Raw genomic sequence first — 11,825 nt, 5'->3', positions numbered from 1 at the left:
AATAATTTGAAGATCCAGATCCAGCTTCCATTTCTTCAAGAAACAGACAAAAACCTGTGTAACCTAGTCATTTAAAAAAGTGACATGGTAAATTTAGACCAAAATCAGGATTTAAAACAAAAACTCATACTTAATTCATTCAAAATGACAATTCCTAAGTTTCAAACAAACTTTATAAAACCATGACATTATACAATATATCAAGACATCCACAAGAAAAACACTAGCTGACAATAAATCGACCACTGTCATCAACATCCAAACTTCCCTCTTTTTAATCCATTATGCGTAAACTTGTATATAGCATTAAGTACTTCGAGCCACAAGAATTAATTAAGCAAAAAGTAATTTAAATGACAATTTTATCAAAAGAAGAAAACAATTAAAATTATTAGAAAGGGGGATGAGAGATTTTTTTAATTGAAAAATATATCTTTCAGTTCCTTCAATCCACCACTTCAATTCCAGATTGCAAACTAAAGATAAAATAAACAATCTAAAAGTCACTTACACCAAGGAAGAAACAAAAATCAGGAAAGCGCATAATTTTTTTAAAAAACACCCAATAAATATAATCGCAAATAAACCCACTAGGATTGCATCAATGATCAAGAGAAGAAAGCTTACGTCTAAGATAGTCGTCGGACGGTGCGTTTTCACGGACAATAGATTTGGAAATGCATTTTCAGTTTATCCTTCACTTGTGCTACCGATTCGAATTCGAAAATTTCTTGATGATTCTTCTCGCCTATGGTTGAATCAGAATTGCAGGGAGGGTTTCTTCATTAGGGATTGGGGTTTGAAGCGTGTGAATTGGGGGAGAAAGTGAGTAAGGGGTTGAGCGTGTGAATTGGGGGAGAAAGTGAGAGGATGATAATATTTAATTAATTAAAACAATTAAAAATATGTTAAATATCATGGACAGGGAGTAAAAAAAAACAATTTTGTACTATCAGGGATTTTAAATAAAAAAACTCTGACATGGGGAGGGAACACATATAAATGTTTCTGAGTGGGTATTTTCCCAAAATTTTCCCAAAAAAGAAACCCAATAATTTGGAGGACTAAATTAATTTTCCATAAATAATGCGACAATTAAAGGAATCAAAATTTGTTGTGTAGTACTAGTAAACAATTGCTTATCTGGATTTGCATACAAGAATACACACTGATTCACGAGCATGAGCAAAAGCTCTGCTTACCAAAACCGAGTCCCGACAAGAGACACCGAAGCCCGTGAGACACTCTCATACACACACTGTATATATATTTATGTGCGTAAATGCAGGTATTATAATCCAGAAGACAGAAACTGTTCGGTGGATTTGGCCAGTGCTTTCAGTGTTACCCTTTTCTTTGTGTTGTTTTCTTCTTAAATGCGTCAAATCACAATTCTTCAAACGGAGGTACGAGAGAGTTCGCCCCTTTTCCAAGAATAATTCTACACTCACGGTGCCAAATGGATCCCGTAATTTTTTTTATTTTTTTATTTTTTTTCAATTTATTGCCTTCCAAAATAAATGAGCAAATAATTTTTTTATGTTTATCGAGTGTGAGGCGTGTTTCGCGACTTATCAGTGGATTCGTTGACTGTCAGGCGAGCTTATCACTTTTAATTAATTTGTTCGTTCGTTTTTTTTACCTCGTTGAAGAAATTATTTTTATGCTTCAAGTCTAATGCTTTTACCTTTTCTCCTTTGTTGGGAAAAAGAAAAGGCAGAGTACTGTAATGGGATTGTTCTAATAATTAATTTTTTGACTTTTTTGGAAGATGGGTCTCCGTAATTATGTAATTCTTTGAGATCTAGTGTTTTGTTATACCGAGTGATGATTCTTTGTTTTTCTTTATTCTCGTGGTTGATTTCAGACAACTGTTCCTTCGTCTATGGGAGTTGCATTTGAAGAAATGCGGGCTATTTCATGATTTCTTAGAAAAATGCTATTTTATCGATGAAATGCTGATCTGGAAAGCGTACATTTTTAGTGGATTTTGCTAAGATGAGTAGAATTTGAGTGATAGATTAACGAAGGAAGTATAAAAATGTCGTCTTGGGAGCATTTTGGGGAGATAGCAAATATAGCACAACTGGTTGGAATAGATGCGGTGAGGCTAATAGGAATGATAGTGAAGGCTGCGAACACGGCTCGAATGCACAAGAAGAACTGCCGGCAGTTCGCGCAGCATTTGAAACTTATTGGGAATTTGTTGGAATCACTAAAGATTTCGGAGATGAAAAAGTATCCCGAGACTCGGGAACCATTGGAGCATCTCGAGGATGCACTGAGGAGGTCTTACATTTTAGTGAACAGTTGCCAAGATCGAAGCTATTTCTATCTGCTGGCTATGGGATGGAACATTGTTTATCAGTTCAGGAAGGCTCAGACCGAAATTGATCTTTATCTGAAGCTCATACCTCTCATCACCCTTGTTGATAATGCTCGTGTTCGGGTATTGGTTTACTTTTTCCGTTGAATAGAAATTTTTTGATTTGTTAGATATTGGTCTTTGCATTTGACATATCTTTGTTTTCCCGACTCACACTTGTTTATGCATATTCTTTTGGGTTATGGAAGTGTTGGGTTTATCTTGTATGAAGTTTTTAAGTGCAGATCCGGTTATGAAATTACAACCCAAAATTTCGATTTTACAGTGTAATCTTGTGCAGAGTCTCTGATGTTTTTGGTTGTTGGACCATCGTTCCTAGTTGGTACTGCATCATAATTCTAATTTGTTGTGATTGCTGCTGTTTGTTCTACACCGACATTTTACCAAACTCTTCTAGTGCACTTTGTAATTGTGCCTGTAGTTAAGTTGTCAGAATGGGTAAAATGGCCATTCAATTATTCAAATGTTCAATCTCGTGTAATTGATCCGATGGTGGGTGAAACATTCGGATGGTGCTCTAGGAACCTGTAGAACTTCTGTCGTCTTATTACAAAATTTTACCAGGACAGGTACTTGGGAGCCGAATTTCAATAGTCTGTAGTAAATGACCTTGCAGCTATGACCTCCTTTGCATAGGGTCTGTGAGGACCCACCCTTGACCCCGCTTGCGCTTATAGAAATCACAAGAAGGATACACAAAAGGCTTTATTGTGGTCACTTTCTTTTTTCCCTTTTAAAAATAATAAAAAATAAAATCTATGTTGTCCTTGTTGAGCAACAAGTTAGGGCATGATATTAAACTAGCTATCATGCATGCACTTCTTCTGAGCTTGAAAACACGAAAAAGAAAATGAATCTGTGAAATAATTAATTTATCAATACTTATGGATTATCTTTAGAGAGAGAAATGCATAAAAAATTTATGGGAGATTTCTAAAATTGTCCTTGGCATAATTTTTTCGGTGAATGCATATGTAGAGCAACAGAGTCGTATAGTTGCCCTTATGCATTGTAAAAGCTTTGTACCTCTCAAGTTCGCAGTCGTTTTATACCGTGATATGTATGTCTTTGCTTTATTGTGATGAAAGGAACGGATGGAAATGATCGAAAAGGATCAGCATGAATATACGCTGGATGATGAGGACAGGAAGGTGCAAGATGTGATATTGAAACGTGATCCATCACAACACGACACTATGGTGTTGAAGAAAAGTCTTTCGTGTTCTTATCCGAATGTGCCTTTTAACGAAGCCGTACGAAAGGAGAATAAGAAGCTTCAGTTAGAACTGCAACATTCACAAGCTAATTTGGACGTTAGTCAGTGTGAAGTGATTCAGCATCTGCTGGATGTTACAGAAGCTGTTGCAGCAATACCTGTGAAAGAATCCAAGGAGGAACACGTTTATTTAGGTGATAATGGTGACAAAGGGAAAAATGATAAAGACGACTCAAAGAGAGAAAAACAGACCACTTCAAGGTCGGTTTTAATTCGATTACGACATAACATGAATGAATTTGAAATATTATCATTCATATGCTGCTAAAAATTGGTCTGAGAGTTAAAACATGGTCTGAGAGAGCTTAATAATTGTTAAGATATACGGGTTATTTTTCTAGTTTTGTGATTTTTTCGAGCATTTTAAAATGATTCCTTGTATCTATCCAGAGTGACACCGCCCTGAAGCTAGTTAACTAAAATTCTAAAATCCTCATGCTAACATGTATTATTCTCTACAGGAACACATCTTCAGTTTCCTCTACACAGGATTTGCTATCATTTAAAGGCTCACACAATGAGTGGCATTCGGATTTGCTCGGCTGTTGTTCCGAACCTCTTCTGTGTACGTTTCTTGCATGTTATTCCAGATGTATTGCAACCTTTTACCTGTTCTTCTATTCATTCTAATTAGAAAATGTTCTCCATTCCTTGTGGATATAACTATTTTGAAACTAAAGAAGGAAGCATATCAAAGACAATAATCTTTATGTGAATGGCTCAGTTAATCCTTATGCGTTTGGTTTGAATGATGTGATTACAAATTGATTGATGATATGATTGATAAAATGTTTGATGTGATTACTAAAAAAATGTTACTATATAATTGATAATTATGATTAAGTATTGTGTAAAATTTGAGATATCGCGGTAAGGTCAAACCTATCACCTTTTCTCTTTCTAGAACAGGTTGGGTTTTTTTTTCTTGGTTCTCTCTTTCTTTCACCACTTAGGCAGTTTTGGTATTACTCTGCACATCAAATAGCTCCTCCAAACTCCATGAAGTCCATCATCACCTCCACAACTTTATAAATTGACTACTTCCGCACATCGTTAACAAAGAATATCCACATCTGAAGCTGGAAAAGATTGTCACTGGATGCACCATTGCCACCACTACCACCCGCCTTGACGATGCCAAACACCTTTAGGCCCTGCAATTGTGCTGGGATCTACCTGTACCACAAGAACCAATTATGCTCCATTCACCAACTCAGCCACTCCTTTAACCACACCCCAATCTCTCTTTTTTCTTTTATCTATCCCATGTTTGTCTCTCTATTGTCTGTATTTGTAACAAAAATTTGATGATTTGTGACCCCGTCCGTGGTGATAGTGAGAAAAAGAGAGGTTTGTTTAGGCTGAGCTTTTGTTGCCCTATTCATGCGCTATGGAAGGGTTAATCGTGTAAATACCTTGGGAAATCAAGGCATATGTTGGAGGAGAAATAAAATATCACACCACATGTGAGAAATTATCAAGACATTTTGTGCAAATAATGTGTTTTCAGGCTCTGCCTAATATCACAGGCTGGAGTAAAAGTGTAAAACCAACCAAACTTGTGATTATGAGCAGTTAGCAATCCTGCATATAATCAATGAACTAAACTCAGCCAAAACAAAGTTCAATGTTGAATCATTATGTGTTATTTATTATCCTGAAATTTGTTGTCTTGTATCCTGATCTGATTCTAGAGGAACTAACATAATTTTGGAGTTTAGGGCCATGTTTTAGTATGGACATAATTTCATTCAGTTGTGCTCAAGAATTCTAAGCAGCTTTAGATAACTTGCAGGCATAAAAACTTTATTTTTTCCCTGTGGCACGATTTCAAGAATTGCTTCTGCGGCTGGTGAAAGGCACATCTGTAAGTGTTTCTAGAACTTCAATTATATATTCAATTTTTTGGGGGCTGAAATCATATTTTTGAGTGTAACATTATTTTAATTTTTTGTTGAATTAAATATGATAGATGCAGCCAAATGCGTGCCTTGTCACAATCTGTTCTGTTTTAATGTATTTTCCATCATGCGCCATTTATTGATAAAATCGCTGAACAGATCTCATACCTTGCTTCCCTTCCATTTTGGTGCCGTCTATATTCAACAAAACAATGAACACAAAAATTAGTTGACCATATTTTTACCATTTGAAATTCCTAAAGTGGTAGAATTCATGCTTTTGGATTGCAGCTTCCGCTGAAGTCTGTAATGACTTGATGGCTTATTCGTTGATACTGTCCTGCTGCTGCTATACTTGTTGCATTAGAAGGAAGCTTCGAATAATGCTTAACATCACGGTGACTTTTCTATGAACTTATTGGTATTCTCTTATAGTTTACATGACACATTAACACCAATTGGTCTATTTTGTAATTAAGCTAGAATTTGATGTAAGAGCGATTGTCGTTATGCTAAAATATAGCTGATGATAGTGGAACAATTCAAATGTTTTAATTCATATGATAGTTCAAATGCCACGTCTTGATCGCTATGCTACATATGACAATACTGAGGCAGTTCCTAACAATTTCTGGGCACCTTGCTGTCTGTAATCCAGGGAGGGCTGTTTGACGATTTCATTTCCCACTTGATGTGTTGCTGCTGTGCTCTGGTACAAGAATGGCGAGAAGTGGAGATTCGTGACGTTGAAGGTATGTATCTCTGGTCTAGGCCTGCTTCTATTTAAGTTATAGAAGACAGATATCGGATTATATCGTCACATCCTTGAGAAAGGGCAAATTAAGGCACTACTTTGAGGTAACGAGTTGTCTTTGTTGCTCGTTCGTGTTACTCACAGGTACTCACATGACGAAAACATGCCCTCCACCCGTCCAATACATCGAGTATTGAATATTTGGATTAGGAAATTATTTTAGCATTCACCAGATTGTATGTTCATGCAATGTTTTTAGAGACTACAATTTTCTTGAGAGGTAAATGGCTTGTCACTAGTTTTTAAAAGCTTGTTTTTGACTACTTTATTTTGCGTTATGTAAAGTGTGTCTCGAATTATTATTTCTTCCCCTGTAGTATACTTTTGGCTTTCTTTGTATTTTAGCTGGAAAGGTACGGGCCCCATTAGATCGGGGGACTCGAATATCTGACACAAATTGATTGAATATGGGACAAACAATATTTTAATGACAATAGTAATAATTTATATGGATATTTTAATAAAAAAGAGTAGATAATTTTTTAAATTTTTAAAATTTCAAATTATTTAAAGTTCGGCTGATATTATTATTCAGTTTCTACAAGAAATATTAAGCAAAGTCCGCTCACGTAAATCACGTAATAACACAAATACAAATGAAAGACCGACTAATGAGTAATGACATAATTTACGTACTTAATTAGTGAAATTCAAACCACAAATGCGATTAATATAATTTGAAGGTTAGATTTAAAATTCAAATAACACAAGCATAATCATATTATATTTTAAGAATCAAACTACAAAACTTGAGTAATGACGCATAATAGCACGTTGGGAAAATTTTGCTACCTTAATACACACACAAAAAGGGTAAAATTCTTTTCTTTTCTTGTGTTTCTCCAACAACATTTATTCATTGCTTCTTTGCTCCTACTCCTGTAGTCCTGTTCACTTTTCTCTCTTTTTGTTTTAGCTACATCTTAATTCTTAAATGACACAAAAACTATGCATGCACATATAAACAATTTCATTGCATTGGAAAATTGAGAGAGTCATCAATTAGAGGGGAAATGACAATTGGTAAAGAGTACATGAAGGATATTGAAAGGGCACGCAGAGATTTTAGAGCTCTAATTTCCTCCAAGAACTGTGCTCCCATAATTCTTCGTTTAGCGTAAGTTTCTTATGATCAATTTAGTCGACTCACTCATGGGGTGATTTAATGTGTTTTAGGGATCAAGACTTATATTGTAAAACTTTGATGAGTAGTCTAGCATAACTAAACTACTGTGTGTATCTCACGAGCTAATTTCGTTGGTCGACGTAGGTGGCACGACGCTGGCACTTATGATGCAACAACAAAGACAGGGGGTCCCAATGGCTCGATTAGGAATGAGGTTGAGTACAAACATGGTGCAAATAATGGCCTCAAAATAGCAATTGATCTCTGTGGTACATTGTTTTTGGCTCTTGTCGAATATTGAAACACATTGAGACATCAATGCATGTTGATCAGTTCCTTAGTTTTGTATTTTTGTATTGACTTATTTTGTGATGTGATCTTCTTTTAAAAACAGAAAACGTAAAGGCAAAATATCCAAGAATTACATATGCTGATCTTTACCAGGTAAGAGATGACAATATGACTTTGGTAACTAAGATTTGAACAAGTAAAAAATAAATATACTCCTGAGATTCAGCTTGCTGGAGTTGTTGCAGTCGAGGTGACCGGCGGCCCTGCTGTCCATTTCGTTCCAGGTAGAAAGGTACTGCAAATTATTGAGTACATAGAAGTTAAAACTATGAATTCTTGGAAGCATTCTGTGTTATGTTTTTCATCTTGATATGGCGTGTATCCTTCTGAATACATTGCAGGATTCGATGATCTCCCCGGATGAAGGTCGACTTCCCGATGCTCGTAAAGGTTAGAAGATATGATGATAGAACGCTGCATGACTTTGCAAATTACAGAATAGGAAAATTGACTATTGATTGCTTCACGATTCTTGTTTCTTGGGCAACAGGTTCGTCACATTTAAGGGACGTTTTCCATCGAATGGGACTATCTGATGTAGATATTGTAGCACTATCTGGTGGCCACACATTGGTATTTTCCGGCATCATCGTGTTTTAGTTCACAGATTTTATGAGAATTCGTTGAAGTTGAAGCTCTACTTTTCCATGCTAGGGAAGAGCGCATCTTGAAAGATCAGGATTTGAGGGACCTTGGACGAACGACCCTCTAAAATTCGACAATTCTTACTTTGTGTAAGGTTTTTAAATTGCTTAAAATAAGTGCTTTTGATTTCATAAAATTTTTAAAATTGACTAGATACTTTTTAAATTATGGCTCATCAATTTATGGATTGAAATGTGATAAAAGAGAGCTGCTTAGAGGAGAATCAGACGGTCTATTGAAGCTTCCATCTGACAAAGCTCTGGTGCATGATCCAAAATTTAAACAATATGTTGCCCTGTACGCAAAGGTACACAAATCCAGGTCGTTTGCTTCCAATAAGCCAGAAACTTTTTATGTAACATAATAGAACCATTTGTTTGGCAGGATGAAGAAGCCTTCTTTCGAGACTATGCTAGATCACATAAAAAGCTATCTGAGCTGGGATTTACTCCACCATCATGTCTGAAATCCGCTTTGAACAAGACAATGGCTGCGATTCTTGTTTCTGCTACCATTGTGATCTTGAGTTACATTTGGGAAATAAGCAAGAAAGTCAAGTAGCCAAGTAATGGTTCAATGTTATTGTTAAAACTATCGGATGATTCACTGATGTACATAAATAAGATTGTTTGATGGATATTTCTTGATTACAAGTATATTCAACGAAAAATGCTTGCTTCAAAAGCATGAGCCGCACGCTGTTTCAAATTATTTTTTCGGTTAGAACTTAGAACTACTGATGTTTATTCGTTGTTCCATTCCCTCTCGTACTTGAGGAGTGGAGGAGAACAAGTTCATCTCCAACTAAACCTTTTGGTAACCTATCATAGATCAATGAAAACAATATAATATTAAAGATCAATCTAAATTTAGATATTACTCAGGCCCTTGGGACTCAAAGAGGGTGTAATTTCTTGGAAAACTTTCAGCCTCTTGCTAACCTTTTTCTGAGGTATTCTAGTGTCATCACACTTAGTCTCGTCCCGTTTTCTAGTTCCATGTCCTGTACTAAAAACTGCAGCAATGATCGATTCTTCAAATTCCTTAGTATCAGGCAGAAAATCTGCCCACGTCTCACCCTTCATCTCTGGAGTGATGGTTTGCTTGATATGCGAGTTAACCACATTTCCAGACCTCATCCGCTTAAGGCTCTCTGGTAATAAAGCAGCAGTAGCAGCAATAGGTACGACGAATGGTGCTGCATCAATGTTGAGCGAATTTTTAACATCAACGCTTGGCTTGATGTTGGAGTTGGTATTTTCATCAACAAATTGTTCTTCGATTTTAGAGGAAGAATTTGTGCAAATTCTGTTCTTCTGATCCTTGCAAGGCTGAGGCTGCCAGATTGCTGAGGAGCACAAGAATGCATCAAATAGCTTGCTCTGCTCGACTGGATCACCAACCCCCTTGTTCATCATCTCAGATTCAAGATCCTGCAACATTTGTTGGGCTCTCTCATATGCCTTTAGATGAGATTCGACGCCTCTTGGGCCTTCGGCTACAGCTGGTTTCACCCTCCGAAGGGTCTCTTTTGCCTCGGCTATTCTCCGTTGCTTCATCAAGCAAATGCCCAGATTGCACATCTTGTTGTTATCTGGTCCAAGCAAAAGGGCTCTCCTATAAGCTCCCTCGGCTTCTGTATAATTATTCTGCTGCATCAATGCCCACCCCAAGTTTCCCTGCAACAATATTCAAGGTCTCAACTTTTTTTGCCAACTAAATCACTCCATCATCCAATAAATAACACGTAGTTAAACATGTTTTATGCCATAAGTACAATAATTCCAAAACAAAAAATCGAATTCATTAGGTGGGTTAGCTCTCAAACTTATAATAATTTCCACAAATTTTTGTGTTGGGCAACGTGGGATACACAACATTGTGGGCGATATCATGTAATGCAATATGTCATATGCACCTCAATTCAATATATAACCTCAACACAAACCACATAATTGGATAGAGAGAGCCCTTTCTCAGTCGCCCCTACCTGTAGTCGGTTTAGCGCTAGAACTAATGCTATAGGCTGTAAGCCCAGATAAAAAGCCTGATCATATAAGATTAGTTTCAGGAAATGCAACACTGACTCTAATTGGCCAATCCAACAGTCGAGGTGTGATATATGCACTTAGTCGCCTATGAGGATTTACCATTCTCATTTCACTCAGAACAGAGTGCCAGAAGAGCATTATTACCAGCAATCTAGTGGCTTCTTGCTGCACAGAAACCTGGAATTTCTTGCCTTGTGACCTTGCCGTTTTTGTACGCTTCCCCCTGAAGGCCATCCCTTGCTGAATTAGATACAATTTGTGCCTCAGGAGTCCTACTTGGTCATCTAGTCTTCCACATCTCTGCAAGGGCACATCATGTATAAAAATAAAACAAGAAACTACAAATTTCCTACATTTATGATCCTATTTCAATTCAACCCACGCCAATACAAGTTTCCAAGATATTAAATCTACCTTGAAAAGATCTAACAAGATATTGTCAATGGATTCTTGGGCTTGATCCGAACACCGACCCCGCAGTGATTTAATAGCTTCAATGGCTTCTTCTGCTCTATTTTGCTGCTTCATCACGCTGGCCATATCTTTTAGAGCACTATCCACTCGATCACCAGCATTAATTGCTGCCCAAAACATGGGAATTGCCCTCTCTGGATCCTTGTCCACAAGCTGATCCAATTACATTACAAAAAACGCATGTAAATGGAAACATACTGAAACCTGTGATCAATTCTTTCATGAAAAACTTCAAGAACAAAATAGCAAAAAAGATCAAACTTTACTTGAACATTTTTGGCACGGACATAAGGGGTGTCGCCAAGTGGAACCTTGTGGATGATGTGGAAAGAGTCGGAATTGGTTCGGGAAAAACCAGGAGGCTTAACTGGTGATGGAGGAGCGGATTTTGTTGATCTGAATCCTGTCGGGGGCATTCCACATCTCTTGTATCATCTTTGGCTGATGTTATATAAAAAATTATCGAAGATGTTGAATAGTGAAAGATCAGCTGCTTGGAAATGGGGACACAGTGGAAGCAAAAAGAAAGGGGAATGAAGGAATTTTTGAATATAATAGCCGTTTGAATATCACCGCTTGGAGACTAGCCGTTGAGAATCTGTGATATTATTTATTCTCTTTACTAGCTGGGTTTAATGAACAGGATTTGCATACCTTTCATCCTATTACAAAATTCAGTGCACGAAACTCCCATTCAAGCAAACCAGTAATGCTCTGGAATGTCGACCGACGGTACAAATTTAGGTAGTGTTTGCAAATATTTTTAGTAAGTCGAAGTTGGATAATTGATACAAATTTAGG

The 11,825-nt window shown here is 36.8% G+C and overlaps 2 protein-coding genes and 1 pseudogene across 6 annotated transcripts; 2 read left to right on the top strand and 1 right to left on the bottom strand.

The window, feature by feature from the left end:
- The first annotated feature begins 1,162 nt into the window (after positions 1-1,162).
- Positions 1,163-7,772, top strand: LOC140886404 (protein MID1-COMPLEMENTING ACTIVITY 1). Of its 5 annotated transcripts, XR_012151546.1 has the most exons (9): positions 1,163-1,406; positions 1,868-2,449; positions 3,475-3,863; positions 4,124-4,227; positions 5,458-5,529; positions 5,855-5,961; positions 6,222-6,315; positions 6,462-6,597; positions 7,648-7,772. XR_012151546.1 is itself a non-coding variant. In XM_073292967.1 (8 exons), the coding sequence occupies exons 2-8, from the start codon at positions 2,042-2,044 to the stop codon at positions 6,512-6,514; spliced, it is 1,227 nt and encodes a 408-aa protein (XP_073149068.1). In that variant the 5' UTR covers positions 1,163-1,406; positions 1,868-2,041; the 3' UTR covers positions 6,515-6,679. The 5 variants fall into 5 exon arrangements, 4 of the variants coding, with proteins under 4 accessions (XP_073149068.1, XP_073149069.1, XP_073149071.1 ...); XM_073292967.1 differs by lacking the exon at positions 7,648-7,772 and having other exon boundaries at positions 6,462-6,679; XM_073292968.1 differs by lacking the exon at positions 7,648-7,772 and having other exon boundaries at positions 1,163-1,468; positions 6,462-6,679.
- LOC140886405 (L-ascorbate peroxidase 3-like) lies at positions 6,807-9,159 on the top strand. The gene is made up of 9 exons (XM_073292971.1): positions 6,807-7,494; positions 7,648-7,772; positions 7,898-7,947; positions 8,021-8,086; positions 8,196-8,244; positions 8,345-8,427; positions 8,509-8,588; positions 8,704-8,806; positions 8,884-9,159. Exons 1-9 carry the CDS (start codon positions 7,391-7,393, stop codon positions 9,058-9,060), a joined length of 837 nt encoding a protein of 278 aa, XP_073149072.1. The 5' UTR covers positions 6,807-7,390; the 3' UTR covers positions 9,061-9,159.
- Positions 9,160-9,368: 209 nt separating this feature from the next.
- Positions 9,369-11,459, bottom strand: LOC140888721 (protein POLLENLESS 3-LIKE 2-like; annotated as a pseudogene).
- Positions 11,460-11,825: the final 366 nt, after the last annotated feature.

The sequence above is a fragment of the Henckelia pumila genome, chromosome 3, assembly GCF_033568475.1.
Source record: "Henckelia pumila isolate YLH828 chromosome 3, ASM3356847v2, whole genome shotgun sequence".
Lineage (NCBI taxonomy): Eukaryota > Viridiplantae > Streptophyta > Magnoliopsida > Lamiales > Gesneriaceae > Henckelia > Henckelia pumila.
The sequence above is the reverse complement of the archived record's forward strand: the minus strand, read 5'-3'. Positions and strand labels throughout refer to the sequence as shown.

What these genes read in the sequence shown, in the direction of transcription:
- LOC140886404 (XM_073292967.1), top strand. Translation starts at nt 2,042, where the DNA reads ATGTCGTCTTGGGAGCATTTTGGGGAGATAGCAAATATAGCACAACTG. An exon ending in GAAAAACAGACCACTTCAAG is followed by an intron (nt 3,864 to 4,123) that starts GTCGGTTTTAAT and finishes TATTCTCTACAG; the next exon opens with GAACACATCTTCAGTTTCCT. An exon ending in GAATAATGCTTAACATCACG is followed by an intron (nt 5,962 to 6,221) that starts GTGACTTTTCTA and finishes TCTGTAATCCAG; the next exon opens with GGAGGGCTGTTTGACGATTT.
- LOC140886405 (XM_073292971.1), top strand. Translation starts at nt 7,391, where the DNA reads ATGACAATTGGTAAAGAGTACATGAAGGATATTGAAAGGGCACGCAGA. An exon ending in CATATGCTGATCTTTACCAG is followed by an intron (nt 7,948 to 8,020) that starts GTAAGAGATGAC and finishes CCTGAGATTCAG; the next exon opens with CTTGCTGGAGTTGTTGCAGT. An exon ending in ACTTCCCGATGCTCGTAAAG is followed by an intron (nt 8,245 to 8,344) that starts GTTAGAAGATAT and finishes CTTGGGCAACAG; the next exon opens with GTTCGTCACATTTAAGGGAC.